We start from the raw sequence: 17,538 nt of genomic DNA on the forward strand, positions 1-17,538 counted from the left end.
ACCAAGCCTTGTATGCACATATGAATAATAAAAGAAAAATGAAAAAAAAAAAAAGAAGAAGAAGGAATAAAAGGAATACAAATAGGTAAAGAAACTGTCAAAATATCCCTATTTGCAGACGACATGATCCTATACCTTAAAGACCCAAAAAACTCTACTCAGAAGCTTCTAGACATCATCAATAGCTACAGTAAGGTAGCAGGATATAAAATCAACATAGAAAAATCATTAGCATTTCTATACACTAACAATGAGCAAACTGAAAAAGAATGTATGAAGACAATTCCATTTACAATAGCCTCAAACAAAATCAAATACCTAGGTGTAAACCTAACAAAGGATGTGAAAGACCTCTACAAGGAAAACTATACACTTCTGAAGAAAGAGATTCAGGAAGACTACAGAAAGTGGAGAGATCTCCCATGCTCATGGATTGGTAGAATCAACATAGTAAAAATGTCTATACTCCCAAAGTAATCTGCATGTTTAATGCAATTCCCATCAAAATTCCAATGACATTCATTAAAGATACTGAAAAAAATCTATCATTAAATTTATACAGAAACACAAGAGACCATGAATAGCCAAGGCAATACTCAGTCAAAAGAACAATGCTGGAGGTATCACAATACCTGATTTCAAACTATATTACAAAGCAGTAACAATAAAAACAGCATGGTACTGGCACAAAAACAGACATGAAGACCAGTGGAACAGAACAGAGGACCTGGATATGAAGCCACACAAGTATAACCAACTTGTCTTTGACAAAGGCGCTAAAAATATACGATGGAGAAAAAGCAGCCTCTTCAACAAAAACTGCTGGGAAAACTGGTTGGCAGTCTGCAAAAAACTGAAACTAGATCCATGTATATCATCCTATACCAATATTAACTCAAAATGGATCAGTGATCTTAATATCAGACCACAAACTCTAAAGTTGATACAGGAAAGAGTAGGAAATACTCTGGAATTAGTAGGTATAGGTAAGAACTTTCTCAATGGAACCACAGCAGCACAGCATCTAAGAGATAGCATAGATAAATGGGACTTCATAAAACTAAAAAGCTTCTGTTCATCAAAAGAAATGGTCTCTAAACTGAAGAGAACACCCACAGAGTGGGAGAAAATATTTGCCAGTTACACATCAGACAAAGGACTGATAACCAGAACATACAGGGAACTTAAAAAACTAAATTCTCCCAAAACTAATGAACCAATAAAGAAATGGGCAAGTGAACTAAACAGAACTTTCTCAAAAGAAATTCAAATGGCCAAAAAACACATGAAAAAATGCTCACCATCTCTAGCAATAAAGGAAATGCAAACTCAAACCACACTAAGATTCCACCTCACCCCTGTTAGAATAGCCATCGTTAGCAACACCACCAACAACAGGTGTTGGCGAGGATGCGGGGAAAAAGGAACCCTCTTACACTGTTGGTCGGAATGTAAACTAGTACAACCACTCTGGAAAAAAATCTGGAGGCTACTTAAAAAGCTAAACATTGATCTACCATTTGATCCAGCAATACCACTCTTGGGGACATACCCAAAAGACTGTGACACAGGTTACTCCAGAGGCACCTGCACACCCATGTTTATTGCGGCACTATTCACAATAGCCAAGTTATAGAAACAGCCAAGATGCCCCACTACTGACGAACGGATCAAGAAAATGTGGTATCTATACACAATGGAATTTTATGCAGCCATGAAGAAAAACGAAATGTTATCATTTGCTGGTAAATGGACGGAACTGGAGAACATCATTCTGAGTGAGGTTAGCCTGGCTCAAAAGACCAAAAATCGTATATTCTCCCTCATATGCGGACATTAGATCAAGGGCAAACACAACAAGGGGATTGAACTTTGATCACAACATAAAAGCAAGTGCACACAAGGGGATAGGTAAGACACCTAAAAAATTAGCTAGCATTTGTTGCCCTCAATGCAGAGAAACTAAAGCAGATACCTTAAAAGCAACTGAGGACAATAGGAGAAGGGGACCAGGAACAAGAGAAAAGGTTAGATCAAGAAGAATTAACCTAGAAGGTAACACACATGCACAGGAAATTAATGTGAGTCAACTCCCTGTATAGCTATCCTTATCTCAACTAGCAAAAACCCTTGTTCCTTCCTATTATTGCTTATACTCTCTCTTGAACAAAAGTAGAGATAAGGGCAAAATGGTTTCTGCTGGGAATTGATGGGGTATGGGGGAAGAGGGAGGGGGTGGAGTGGGCGGTAAGGGATGGGGTGGGGGCAGGTGGGAGAAATGACCCAAGTATTGTATGCACATATGAATAATAAAAGCATTAAAAAAAAAAAGCATCTGCCTAGCAAGAGTGAGGCTCTGAGTTCAAACCCCAGTGCCTCCAAAAAAAAGAAAAAGTAGACTAAGAATCTACAGTCATTTACTATGGTAACTGTGTACTAGGTAAAGGGAAATGCATCTTTCAGGGTTTACGAGGTTCTGGCTTTGGCTAACCAATTCTTGGGAACTCAGAATACCACTATGATATGCTACTTAAAATGGAGCCTTTGCAGGCTACGTGAAGGAAGGAGTTTTGACCTGAGCTGTAGGAGCTCCTCACAGTAGGAGTCACCAGTAAGCAGCAAATATGTACATTGATTCCCTAACCCACTGGGATAAATATCATCAGAGAAAAAACAAATGGAAGCTTCTGCAGCAGTGATCTTTATCTGAAGTGCTACAGAAAGCTTCAAAGCTGCAGGACACATGGGTATGGTGGTACATGCTCATAGTCCCAACTACTTGGGAGGCTGAGAGGCTGAGGCAGGAGGACCACTGGAGAATAGGAGGCTGAGGCGAGCTTGGGCAACACAGTGAGATCTGCCACAAAAACCAAACCAAAAAAAAAAAAAAAGCAGGACAATGATAAAATAGTTCATTGACATCTCTGAGTTTAGCAATGGCACAGTGAGTGCTCAGTAAGTACTAATACTACTACTCTTGTTTCCTGTTACCTCCCATGCAAGCCACCAAACAATCTTTAAGAAAGTCAATGGAAGATTGCCATGGTGGTGCATGCCTAGAATCCCAACACTGAGACAGGAAGACATGAGTTTGAGGCCAGCCTGGGCTGCACAGTGAGACACTGCCTTAAAAACAACAACAACAACAAGTCAACAAATTATTGTAAACTGACTTAGTAGGAATTGCAGACTTGAAGTTTCTTTTCCAGCAAATTGTTCCTACAGATTTAACATATAGGGATCTCCCTATTAATGGGACAAGTATCCGTTCTTTTAAGTTGCAGAGACTACTCTGAAGCATGAAAGGAGATGCTTCAGTAATAAAGAACCCTGACCTATCTGTGCTGTGTTCATGAGAATTTGTGTATTTCACAGGGTATCACCCTGACAACCATGCTAATGACATCAAGCCTACAGAACCTGAAAAGCAGAAAGTTATGTATGTTAGATACACACGACAGACATAAACAAAACAAAAAAACCAATGGCTTGTCATCTCAGCTGAGTTTTCTGAAGGTCAAAGTCCTACAGCATGTCAGGATATCTCCTCCAACATAAAGGACAAGTTACTGTTCTTTGCCCTACTGCTCCTTCCCCACTAAGGAGGATGAGGAATGCTTGCCGGGCCACTTTGGATTCTGGAGACAGCATATCTCACATGCTGGTGTACTGCTCTGACCCATTTATTGAATGATCTCAAAAGAGAAGGTTCTCCAGCTATCTATGCAGGGAGAACTGGCTCGGGTACATTTAAAATGTCTATGATAAGGCTGAGCAGGAGAAGCATAATGAGAAAACTACCATGCTCCTAGCTTAGAATTGGGCTCTAAAGTGAAGACTGTTAACCTAACCACAGGACACCAAGTATTCAAATGACTTCAACACCCCATCATAACCTAGGTATTAAGTGATCCAATAAGCCATATATTTGAATGAGTCCAGCAGAATTCCACTATAGATGGTAGTGATGGATACAGACACCTGCCACACATCCCATTCGTTTAATAAACCCTTATGATTCCCATCACCCAGAAGCAGTTGGTATTACAGATTACAAAACAGTACAATTCCTATCACAGACCCAGCTGTGGTGCTGAGGCTGTGGTACTGTTTTTCCAATAGTCAAAAAAGGGTACAAGTTATTCTATTAATTCCTGTCTGGTAAATGGTTCCAGGCTTCAAGTCTTGCTTCCCTTCTATTCTCTATATTGAAGCTAAAAATTTTCTGAACATGCAAATCTGACCCTAAGCCTTTCTGTGGTGGAACAGATATGCCCATTCAATAACCATTTCTCCTTTCCTCGTCATTACCAGAGTTCCACTCTGTGGGGTTGTCTGCCTACACCCAGGTATAATCTGGATTGATCTCAGTCAGTAGCAGTAACCTTATTTCTCCCTTGTTCATAATTGGTTTAAGAAGGAGCATGTGACAAAGGAAGTCTCCAGAAGCTTCTGGGAAAATGTTCCTCATTGATAAAAGAAAACAAACAAGTCATTCTTTTCCCACTGGACCTTATTTAATCCATGGCATGTCTAGAACTGGGGTAGCCATTTTGGTGTCAAGAGAAGAGCCAGTGTACAAGACAAAGCTGACACATGGCATAGTGGAAAGGTGTGCAGGAAGCTGACACATTAGCAATGTCCTAGTTGATGAATTGGCCAAGTGTAGAACTGTTCCTTTCTGTCCAATCTATTCCTCTTCCTTAATCATTACCATTTTAGGTAAATATACCAGCTCTCTGGTCTTAACAACTGCAGTAGCCCTTATCTGTATTCCCTGAAACTACTCTGGCCTACCACTGGTTGTTATTCACATATAGCAGCCAGAATCATCTTTCCAAAACACAAATTTGGTTAGTCCAAGGCTTTCTACTTCTCTCATGACAATCTGTGAGATCAATGGTTTGGCCTAGTTTTCTCTTAGCTTCACCTCTTGCTACTCCCTTCTCTGTCCTGAGGCCACATACAGCCCTTCTTTAATTTTCTGAATGTGCTTTTCCTTCACTCCTGGCAATGCGCGCCTGCTATTTACAGTGCCTTGAATGTTTTCTATTCCCCTTTTCCTGCTACTCTTGCTTCTTCAAGGAAGCTCTTTTGATTTGGGATCAGAACTGGTGGGCTGGGATCACCAACTGGTGGTTTATACATGTTCTGCTTCCTGGAGAGAGTTATAAAAAAATACGAATCTCAACATTAAAGATGAGGCTGGTGCTCTACTATCTGCCATAGTCTCCATTTTTCAAACTGATCTAGTCCTATTGTCTACTCTAGACACTCTGGACCCCCTCCTATAGACTATAAAACATCACCTCTTAACATGGGCTTCTACAACTATGCATCAGTCCTTCATGTCCTGTGTTGCTGTTTGAATTAGTTATTTTTGTTCTTATTAGTGGTTTTTCCCTAGTGTGCAGTGAGTTCCTTGAGAGTAGGGACTGGATCTGTTTTTGTTCCCTATAATATCCCTGGCACCTAGAATACTACCTGGCACATATTAGATGCTTGGTAAGTATTTATTAAACAAATGTAGTAACAGATATGATAATGAATGGATTAATGGATGGATGGGAACATGAAAGAGGTGAAGTAAATCTTTTTTCATTTCCTGTCCATGATCAAGCAGGAAGGTGAACTTGATGAAAAATTTCTCACCTACTAACCTTTAGAAATCTGTTTTCTGTCTCGTAACTCAAAAGGCCTGACCTTAGATCTGCCTTCCTCCCTGCTGACAATACCAGCGTCAATAAAGAACTCACGTTGAATTCCTCTCTGAAGAGCTTATTGTCATCAGCCATTCTCCGGTTAATCTCCTCTTCCAGCTTGTCCACAGGCAGGGGTGGGTACTTCCTGTTGGTGCTTGGGGACCTGGCCAGAAGTGGGACGCTTTGAGGCTCTGCAGTGCACAAAGGGGAACGTCAGTCAGGTACCCTGGGGATACAGTCCCTTTTCTGGAGACTAAGAGTATTATTCTTTTCAAAGGATGGCGAAAACCCCTAATTTCTTAGTTTTCTTCCCTATGAAGGGATGTGCCTTACCCACATCCTCAGTACGGCCGTTCGATAAACGGAAAGAATTGGAATGGCTCCCAGCTTGCTTGTATTTCTTAAACCTAATGAAAAAATGTTTGTAATGAAAAACTAGGCACAGAGACAGGAGTCACTGGCTTTGTACTCCTGCTTATCAGCTCAACCTTTTTAAATCTCTTTTGTCAAGTAATCAGACTTTTTAGTGACAATTACACACATCTGAGGCAGCCCTATTCCATGGTGACTGAGTTCCTCAGGATGGTCCTTGACACCCTAGAACCCAACCTAGGTAACACCACTGATATATTCTTGCTTACATGGCTTCTCTGTGCAGCTCCAGTTCCAGAACTCACTTGAGAGCACAGAAACACCAGGGGAGAAAGGGTGAGTGAGTGCAATGTAGTAGGGAGAGAGAGGAAGATCTACATGAGACAAAAATTCTGGTCTCTCCCCAGTGTAGCCTGAAAGCTTCAAGGAGAAGGCCAGAGCTCTAGGCTGGGCGAACACATGTCTGACGGAGACACATGCCAAACTGTGGAGGCATACAAGGTCCCCTCTTTATTCCTGCAGAACAGAGGGACCACAGAGCAAGTTAGGCCAAAGATAAGGCAGAGTTAAACCCAGGCAGTCAGGGCAGTATCATCAGCAGGAAGACAACAAATGCACCATCATCCTCTCTCCCTTGGGTTCCCTCCTTGCTCCTGCTCACTGTTTGAGGGGTAATATCTGGAGACCTCTGAAAGAAGGTCAGAAAGAGGAATCCTAGATCTTCCATGGCTCAGCTCAGCATGCCAGGGCCAGGGAGTTAGCCATGCCTGGAGAGTCTGGGGACAAAGTTCCAACCAGAAATAAAGGATTTTGTTGTGTGTGTAATCTCACTGGGGCCCTTTCAGGGGCTGCTTCAACAGGGTTAGAGCTGAAGATCCTGAAACACCTTTGCTAATAACTCAGACTTTGGTTTCTTCTCCCAACCTCTAAGCCACTATTCTGGATTTTAGGTTGAAAATGAGTTGGGGTACTGGGTTTGGACAGATGGAAGCAAAGGGGAAGGGCTAGAGCTTAAGGAAGACTATGTAGAGCTTTTCAACCATTTCTAAGTAGAATTTTAACCTCAGCACTATCATGAGTCTACCTATTCACTGTCCTTATCCTACTGTCTTCAGGACTATGTGGACTTACCAAGACACTGGGGCGTTAAAACAGAATCTAAGATAATGCAGAAACATTAAAATGCTCACCTTAACATGTACAGAACTATGATAATAAACACGATTACTAGCAGAGAGGACAGGGCCACCATCACTGCGATAATTGGAGTCTCATCTGAAAACCAAGAGAAGACAAGTTATTACTGTGTTGTGCAATGGAAGGCTCAAGTTGAATGCTCAGGGAAAATAATGATGAAGAAGTGGGCTTGTTCAATGCTTTTGTAGATGGCAGGATGTGGAACACACACACAGTCAACAGTGATAGCAAAAATGTGTGTACGTGTGTGTGTGTGTGTTAGAGAGAGAAAAAGAGAGAGAGAGAGAGAGAGAGAACGAGAAGGAAGTGGAAGAAGAAGAGTTTGAGTGTGAGCTGAAGAGCACCTTCCCCTGCCACCCAGGATCCCGAACTACGACAAAGGCTAGTTTGAAAATAGGTAAGCCTTCCCATCATTCCACAGGGAATGTGCTAGATACCTTTCTGTTAGGTACCTAGCCCCATTTCTCATGCAGCTCACCAAGTAGGTCAGGACTCCATTCATCCCATCACAGACTACACAACCAGTCTGAGTTTATACCTCTTTGCTATTTGGGAGGATATGTCCTTCCCATGTAAAGGTCATATGGACTCTGGACTATATCCATTACTGTCACCCTAAAGATTTATGTTCTTGACCTCACTACCTATCTCCAGATTACCATCAGCCTCTTTTTTTTCATAACATTTGTCTAATCTCTTTTCTCAAATTCTGTATCTCCAGGCTTTCCTTACTCTATTTGTTCTGATTCCCATCCTCAGTTCTCCACTGAAACTGCTCCATAAGGATACCAAAAATTAGCACATTGTTAAATTCCACCCTTATCTAATTCTACCTCTTAGCACAATTTATTCAAAAAATATTTACAGACCAGCAACTGTATGCCAGGCACTGTTCTGAACATTGGGAATAGAGAACTCAGGCAGACCAGCAATAGCTTATATTCTATGGGGAAGGAAGACACTGTTCATAAACAAGTAAACACATACTTTTAGACAAGGACAGGGATTTGAAGAAAAACAAACAAGATTAAGAGAATTGGGCACTGGTGGCTCACACCTGTAATCCTAGCTACTCACTAGGCAGAGATCAGGAGGATCACAATTTGAAGCCAGCCTTAGCAAACAGTTCACCAGACTATCTAAAAAAATATCCAGCGCGAGAAAAGGTTGGCAGAGGGCTCAAGAAGTAGAGTGCCTACCTATCAAGCACGAAGCACTGAGTTCAAACTCCAGTACCACAAAAAACAAAACCAAAAAGACAGGGTAAGAGGATAGAAAGTGATGTACAGGGGATATAATGGTTGAGTAGTAGGGGGAGATCTCCCTGAAGAGATATAATCTGAGCAGAGATCTATAAATGGTAAGACAAAGTGAACCATACAAAGATATGGGTGAAGGCACAGGGAATAACATACATAATAGCCCTTATGAGCTTGGTAGGTTCAAGAAACAGCACACAAAATAGTTTCTGCTGGGTATCGAGGGGGTTGGGGGGAGAGGGAGGGGGCAGAGTGGGTGGTAAGGGAGGGGGTGGGGGCGGGGGGAGAAATGACCCAAGCATTGTATGCACATATGAATAAAAAAAAAAAAGAAAGAAAGAAAGAGCATAAAGGTCAGGGTTGTACAAGATGCATCTTGAGGGGTGGGCAGGAACCAGAATACTTACACTTTGTAGGCCATGGCAATGAGTGTGGCTTTAATACTGAATGTGATGAGGAATACTATATGCTAGGAGGGCTTTGAACAGAGGAGAGATATAACTGGATTTGTACTCATAAACAACAGCCGTTAAGTGGGAGGTAATCCAGCAGAAACTGGTGTCACCAAGGACAAAGAAGAATTTTTTGAGGGAGTAATCAATCAATCAAATACTGCTCAGAGATTAAGCAGGATGAAGACAGAGAAGTGAAACTGGATTTGACAAGTGGCAGCTATAAATGACCGTGTGTGTGTGTGTGTGTGTGTGTGTGTGTGTGTCTGTGTCTGAGAGAGAGAGAGAGAGAGAGACTGAGGTTTGAACTCAAGGCCTCACACTTGCTAGGCAGATGTTCTTACTGCTTGAGCCACTCTACCTTTGATGGCCTTTGATGACCTTTTTGAATGATTTCAATTGAGTATGGGTGAAAAAAACTAACTGGAGTGAAATAAAGATAGAAAGAGGGCAGAGGGAGACAACCATTTTCATGAGAACTTTAACATAAAGATATTCTGAGGAAAGGAACAGAAACAGTTGTAGGGAGGTGTGGAGAGGTTTTTGTTTGTTTTTTTGGTGGGACTGGGGAGTTTGAACTTAGGGCTTTGTACTTGCAAAGCAGGCACTCTACTCTCTAGTAAATTTTGCTCTGGTTATTTTGGAGATGGGATCTTGCAAACTATTTGCCTGGGCTGGCCTCAAACTGCAATCCTCCCAATCTTCATCTCTCAAGTAGCTAATGCCTGGCATAGTTGTTTTTTTTATTTTGAGATAGGGTTTTGCTATGTAGCCTAGGCTGGAGTGAACTTGTGATCCTCTTGCTTCTCTAGTGCTATGATTACAAGCATGGGAGATGTTATACCATGTTTCTTTGGTAATTTCAAACATGGTATGTGGTATGTAGCTCTCATCTTAAAATGAACATCCAACACCACAGACCATTTTCTCCTCTTTGAAGACTTTCTTGTTTTCTACAACAAAGCACTTTTCTATCTCTTGGCTGTTCCATCTGTCTTATTTTGCTAGTTGTTTCTCTTCCAACACCAGCTCTCCTACTGTGGGAACTCCTCAGGCCTCTGCCTTTGGCACTCTTTTCTACACTCTATCTAGTTGATCTGATCAGATAGATGGCTGTAAGTACAAATGATATGCTAGCAATTCCCACATTTGCACTGTTTGCCCTGGCCACTCTTCTGAGCTCTCAGTTCCTTCCACTTTTAAATTTCATAGGCAACACAAACTTTTTGTCTAAACCTTCCCCTCACCATTTAATGTTAGTATTCTTACCCTCTCTGTTGGTCAAGTAAGGAATGTGGAAATCCCCTTGATTTTTCCCTCATGCTTATCTCCTATAACCAATCTAGCTGAAAGTAATGTATTATAGGGCTAGAACCAATACCTCAATTCTGTTTGCCTTGTTCCATTTTTTTACTGTCATCAAATACTCTAGTCCCAGCCTCCGTACTCTCTTGCCAGTAAATTCCACTTTCTGCCAACCAATTCTCCTAAATCAGACAAAGTGGTATCTAGAAAAGAACTAAGATCATAGGGTTGGTGCAATGGCTCAAGTGGTAAGACCACCTGCCTACAAACCCCAGTGCCTCAAAAAAACCAAAACACAAAAACCAAAAAAAACCTCAGACCATGTTCTTCTCCTTTAATGGTTTCCTAAGCCTGTAGAATAAAGTCTATTCTCTTTGCCTGGGCCCATAAACACCTTCCTAACTTAGCCCCGTAACTACCCTATCTCCTGCCACTCTTTCCTTGATCACTAAACCTCCACTCCTGGCATCCCTCTATACTGAGTTTATTTATCCTTATACCTTTGAATATGTTATTTCTCTGATTCACACAGCCTCCCTCCATTCTTTACCTGGCTAACTCCTACTCATTCAGGTCTTATTTTAAGTGTCACTTTCCCAAATAGGTCTTCTCTGACTTCCTAATACTAAATTTACCATCTCTAAAGTAAGTTATTCTGAAGAGTAAATGAGATCAACCATGTGAAGCTCTTGGCACAGTAACTAGCACACATGCACTATGTCAATATTGCTGACTGTGTTATTTTTTGTGTTATTCTCACAGAGCACCCTATCATTTCCCTTGAAATACCTCTCATACTTTGTAATTATTTATTTGACTGAAGCTGATTAATGAGTGTCCCTCCTTTATACTATAAATTTCACCAGGCAAGGTTTACATCTGTTTTATTTCTCTCTGTATACCTTAAAACCTAGCATGAGAGCTCTCACATAATACGAATTAACAATACTGGGTATGTTAAATGAATGAATAAAAGTAGTAGATTTATCATGAAATATGCCCTTGTTAAATTCCAACTGCAGAGGACAGTATATTAGGTATTTTAAGAAGGTAAGTAGAGATATCTGGCTCAAGACAGTGGCCGAATCCACAAATTAGGGAGATTACTTTTTCCTCTTCCCTAAAACATATCAAAATGATAGAAAAAATAAAAAATACTAATGAATCAACAGCATATCTGGAAGGGAGCAAAGGGTAGCATCTGTATACCAGAAACTTTGAGGGATTTCTGTAAGCAAAGCAGATGGGACTCAACTGCTGAAGAGACCAACAAGAGCCAAAGAACTTCTAAGTGAAAAGTACCAGTTCTACCTGTCTAGGCCTGGAAACAGCTCAACTCAGTGTCATGTGGGACTGGGGATGAAAGTGAGCCTTGGGAATTAGATACCCTCCTGGTCTGCCAGCCTGAGGGCAGCATTCCCACAGGGTGAGTGACAAGCTGTGGTTTCCTATCTAGACTCAGCTGGAAGAACAGGGCTCTATAAAGAGTGGGAATTTTTTGTAGAAAGTGGTGAGGGCTTACTTATTTTACAAAATATAAATTGAACATATATTTTCAAGTTTTTTAGTATGAAAACTTTCACATTTACTCAGGAGTAAGGAGAACACTCTAATAAAACCCTAGTACTTACCACTTCAACATTATTACTATACGCCAGTTTTTTTTCAATCTAACCAAGGTTTCTCAACCTCACACTAATGCTATTTTGGGCTAAATAACTTTTTGTTGTGTGTGTGTGTGTGTGTGTGTGTGTGTGTGTGTGTGTGTGTGTGAGTGTGTGTGTGTGTGTGTATTATAGGATATTTAACTACATTCCTGGGTTCTACCTATTAGATGTCAGTAGCAACCCTCCAACTATGATGACCAAAAGACTCTCCAGACATTACTAAATGCCCTCTGAAGAGGAAGCACTGGTCAATACCCACTTATTCTCCTGGATTAGTTTAAAGCAGATCTGAGACAAATCATTTCAACTATAATTTGAAAGTGTCATTGAGAGAGTTTTTTTTTTTTTTCAGTACTGGGGTTTGAACTCAGGGCCTACACCTTGAGCCACTCTGCCAGTCTTTTTTTTTTTTTTTTTTTGTAATTTTTTCTTTCAAGATAGGGTCTCGAGAACTATTAGTCCAAGTTGGCTTTGAACTGCAATCCTCCTGATCTCTGCCTCCTGAGTAGCTAGGATTTTAAATGTGAGCCATTGGTGCCCAGCCAAGGTGGCTTTGAACTGCAATCCTCCTAATCTCTGCCTCCTGAGTAGCTAGGATTTTAAGTGTGAGCCACTGGTACCCAGCAAGAATAATTCTTAAAACAACCAGATACTGTTATCCCATTAAAAAAGCAACACTGATTCCTTAATATAATTTAATATGCACATACTGTTTAAATTCTTTTAGTTGCCTCATAAATGCCTTTTTTGGTTTCGTTAGAGTTGGCATCCTAAGTGGGTCTACCTGTTGTACATACTGCGAGGTACACTAGGTCCACAGATTTCCTGGGTGATCCCTGAAGGCAGAAAAAAGACATGGGTGGTGGCTGAGAAAACTCTAGGCAGCCACAGAGATTAAGAAGGGGAAAAGAGAAAGCAAAGTAAGTCCAAACTCCACTTGGAGGATAACTGTGTCCTATCCCAATTTCCTAAACAATCATTGGATGTCTGATTTTGGGTATGTCCCTGTTTGTCCCTGTTAGGATGGTTTCCCAAGGGACACCAGCTGTGAGCAGACTATAGGCCATTCAGGGCTCAGGTTAAAGCTCAACCAGCTCTACAGGTAATCTTCCAAATAACAAGAACAGTGGAATCCATGAGAGACAGAGGTAACACAAGAAACAAAATAAATCTTTTACAATATATTGCAATTAGGCTGGGTGTGTTGGCACATGCCTCTACCAGTAACTTGGGAAGTGAAGATCAGGAGGATTGTGATTCCAGGTCAGACTGGGTAAAGAGTTATTGAGACTCCATCTTAACAAACAAGCCAGATGTGGTAGCACACATCTGTAATCCCAGTTATAGCGTGGTCTCCTAGGAAAAAAGCATAACACCCTATCTGAAAAATAACCAAAGCAAAAAAGGGGTGGAGGTGTGTAGTGGTATAGTGCCTTCCTAGCATATGCTAGGACCTGAGTTCAAATCCCAATACCACACACACACACAAATATGTGCAATTTGTGCAAGAGGACAGTATTGATTTTTAAAGAGCCATTATTAAAAAAAGGAACAATCTGAGTATTCAGAAAGACTTCTTAAAAAACAATATGAGTTGGAGGAAAATCTCAATAAAAAGGCTGAAAAGGAAAATAGACATAATTGAATACCAAATCAGTAAAAGAGCAAAACATGGAAACTTCCAAAACACAAAGCAAAAGAAGAAAAATTATGAGAGTGGAGGAGAGGTAAGCTGGATAGATCTAGTATCTATTCAAAAGGAGTTCCCAAAAAAGAAACCAGAAAAAGAGAAAAGAAAGAATACAAGAAAGCTCTTGGAAAGAATGGGCCTAAAGGAACCATCTAGTTTGAGCAATAATACTGAGAAAAATATCTTTACCCTGACACATCTTGACAAAACTTCTGAAATTCTGGACTAAAATCAGCCAATCAATCACAGACAATTCTTTTAAAAACATACAGCTGGGCACAGGAGGCTGGTAATCCTTCCTACTTAGAAGACTGAGATCAGGAGGACCAAGGTTCGAGTCAGCCAGGGCAAACAGTTCATGAGACTCCATCTCAACCAAAAATTGGGTATAGTACACCTGTTATTCCAAGCTACCTGGGAGGCTAAGATCAGGAGGACTGTAGTTCTAGGACAGCCCAAGCAAAAATGTTTGTGAGACCCCCATCTCAACAGAAAAAAGCTGGGTGTGGTGGCATACTCCTATTATCCCCAGCTAAGCTGGAAGCCTAAAGTAGGAGGATGGCAGCCCAGGCTGGGCAGGGCAGAAAGTGAGATCCTACCTCCAACATAACCAAAGCAAAAAGGTCTGGAGGCATGGTTCAAGAGGTAAAGTACCTGAGTAGCATGCACGAAGCTTTAAATTCAACGCCCCCTCCCAAAAAAAAGTGAAAGAAAAAAGATCCTTTGAACAAGAATCATACTTGCTTGTCATTGTTCATCACTGTCTACAAAGTTCTTAGGATTTTGAGCCTAGAGTTATTTACCTAGCCAAATTTTCATTTTCAGCATTGAGGCCAAAAGAAAGCAACTTTCAGCTGAGCATGGTGGTACATGCCTGTAATATCAGCACCTGGGAGATGAGGCAGGAATATCTTGAGTTCAAGGCCAGCCTGGTCTACATGGTGAGTCCCAGGTCAGCCTGGGCTACCCAGTGGGACCCTGTCTTAAAAAAAAAATACAAAAGAAAGCCATTTCCAGAGCATGGGACTTTAGGATATGATAAGACCTTGGAGATAAAATCCCTACTATCTTACTAATAGTAGTGTGACAATCTCTTAGAATGATTTACAAAATAGAAATATAATATCACTCTTCACATGTTAGAATTAATGGATGGTTTAAAAGAGGTACCATTTATAAAGTGCCTGATACAAAGGGAAAGACCAGCCTTTGCATTCAGAAATCTACACACTAGCAGAGAGCCTCAGTACAACTTCTTAGGCTCAGGCAAGTATTGTCTAGAACAGGGGTTGGCTAACTACAGCCCCAAACCAATCCACCATCTGTTTTTATAAATAAAAATTCTACTGGCCACAGCCATGTTATTCATTTATATAATGTATATGGCTGATTTTGCACTATCAGAGGCAGAGATGAGTTGGTGCAACAGAGACTATAAGGTTGAAAATTGAAATTATTATCTGGCCAGTTCCTAATAGAAAAAGTTTGCCAACACACAATTCTAGCTCAAATATCACCATTTGAGCAAATCCTTCTCTAATTTCTCCTTTTGACAAAATTAACTGCTCCCTTCTTGTACTTCTAAAATACTATGTACCTACACTCCTATAACACTATCACACTGGATCAAAGTCACAGATTATGTATCTTCATTAAATAATGAGCTTCTGGGACACCCTCCGTTGGAACCCTCCCCTAGCTCTCGAGGCTGAATTCTCCCACTTTATACTTTGTTATCTCAATAAACTCTCTCACTTTACTAAAATAAAAAAAAGATGAGCTCCCTGAGTACATGGATTGAAGATTACTTCCAGATATCCCTAAACTCACAATTTAATCTTTAGGGCAAAGAATTTAGCTCAGTGGTAGCTCATGAGGTCCCATGTTTGATGATCCTAAGTACTGCAAAAACAAAAAAACAAGAGATTTCATTCAAAGCATATATAGCTAGCAACTACTTGGGAAAGTTCTGAGGATACAACAGTGAACATCAAACTTTCCTGCCCACGTGAAACTTACGTTCAGTGTGGAAAATACAGGAGAATAGATAAATAAGGCCGATATACAATGCATGCTATGAAGGAAAATAAGGAGCCGGGCGCTGGTGGCTCATGCTTATAATCCTTTATACCTGGGAGGCTGAGGTCAGGAGGATGTCAGTCAAAGCCAGCTCAGGCAAAAAAGTTTGTAAGACTCCTTCTCAATCAATAGTTGAAAGCAGTGCAAAAAGTGAGATTTTAACTAGAAAATAATCAGAACAAAATGGGTTGGAGTAAAAGTGCCTGCCTTGTAGGCATTGAATCCTGATTCAAACTATAGTACCACCAAAAGTAAACATACACATAAATAAGGCAGAGTGAAAGAGGGAATGGGGTGGATAGTGTTCTATTATGTAAGATGTGTTAGTCAGGAAAGGTCCTGGATGAATTAGTGAATGGGATGAGTACCAGGAAGGCATGGAATGGTGCAATACTGCTTATGACTACCAGGAGAGTTGACAACTATATGAAGTATGAGAATAAGGGAGGCAGCTAGCCAGGCAACTTAGAAATTAAGTAATAAAAATTATGATTACAGTTAACATTTAAATACATATGTTGCTGGCCCAGAGTAAAACACAATCCCATATTATGCCATTTCATTATTCTAGCAATTTTCAGGTATATTAATTAAATACTAGCCTTATTTTATAGACAAGGAAATTGATATACAATTCATCCAAACGACACCAGTAAAAATGCTTTTAAAAAAGAAGCTGGCGGCTGGTAGAGTGGCTCAAGTGAAGCGTCTTCCTAGCAAGCATGAGGCCTAAGTTCAAATCCCAGAGCTGCCAAAAAAAAAAAAAAAAAAAAAAAAAAAAAAAAGAAACCACTACCAAAAAGGAAGCTGGTTTCAATTTGAGATGATAAAAGTTCTGGAGATGGATGGTTGGTTACACGTGATGTAAATGTAATTTTCTCTTTTTTTTAATTTGTGGCGGGGGGGGGGGTGGCGGGAGAGGGGGGACAGGGAAGGGGAGGTGCTAGGTATGGAACCTAAGGCTTTATGAGTGTCAGGTAGGTGTTTTATCACTGAGCTACATCCCCAGTCCCCCACAATATTTTTTTAAAGCTATCAAAATAATTTGGAATGCACTTAAAAAGTAACCTACATGAGAAAACAACCAGTTTCTTGGACTTCAAAGACAGGAAGAAAAACTGCCAGACTCCCTCAATCCCTTGTTTTATTCCTATCTGCTTGGACAATTAAAACACTAGCCATAGAGCTAGAGGTCTGCCTCAAGTGGGAAGAGTGTCTTGCCTTGCAAGCACAAAGCCCTGAGTTCAAACCCCAGTACTGCCAAAAACCCAAAACCAAAACAAAAGAAACATACCAGCTATTTCTGTTTAAAAGCACTCTAAAGGCCAGTGCATAAAAGTTTGTAACCTTCCACAATTTTTCTTTTTTGACAGTACTGGAGTATGAACTCAGGCTTCACACTTTGTTAGGTAGACACTCTACCACTTGAACCACTCCATCAGCCCTAAGAGTTTGTAACCTCAATTCATCTGCATAAGAGATAATTTGCTTATTAAGCCCATTATAATGCAAATATTTCGAAATAGTTACTCATTTCTTAAAAAAAAATTTGACAAGTTTCATCTTGGTAACACATGAGAAAATAACAACCTTTAAATAGTAGAATAAAGTAAAAAAACTTCTACTCATGATTCCAAAATATCTACAAAGAAATATTCAAAATATGACATTTTTGTAATATCCATGGTATAAAAGAATTGCTCCTGTGAAAAATAAGCCAAATATATTTTTTATTTTTAAATTTAGTTTTTTTAAACTAGAGTGTACTACTATCTTATTTTATAGCAAAAAGAACACAGATAAATAAAGCTTTAC

The 17,538-nt window shown here is 40.3% G+C and overlaps 1 protein-coding gene across 5 annotated transcripts in view; it reads right to left on the reverse strand.

Moving 5' to 3' along the window:
* The window catches only part of Ptpra (protein tyrosine phosphatase receptor type A), a 142,809-nt gene that overhangs the window by 41,169 nt on the left and 84,102 nt on the right, over positions 1 to 17,538 (reverse strand). For all 5 annotated transcript variants that reach the window (XM_074074457.1, XM_074074455.1, XM_074074453.1 and 2 more), the window contains 3 exons: positions 7,265 to 7,349; positions 6,036 to 6,109; positions 5,757 to 5,893 (listed from right to left, as the gene is read on the reverse strand). In XM_074074457.1, coding sequence (XP_073930558.1) covers positions 5,757 to 5,893; positions 6,036 to 6,109; positions 7,265 to 7,349 — 296 coding nt within the window. The remainder of the gene's footprint in view (positions 1 to 5,756; positions 5,894 to 6,035; positions 6,110 to 7,264; positions 7,350 to 17,538) is intronic.

This window comes from Castor canadensis, chromosome 5, assembly GCF_047511655.1.
Source record: "Castor canadensis chromosome 5, mCasCan1.hap1v2, whole genome shotgun sequence".
In the NCBI taxonomy this organism is placed as follows: Eukaryota; Metazoa; Chordata; class Mammalia; order Rodentia; family Castoridae; genus Castor; species Castor canadensis.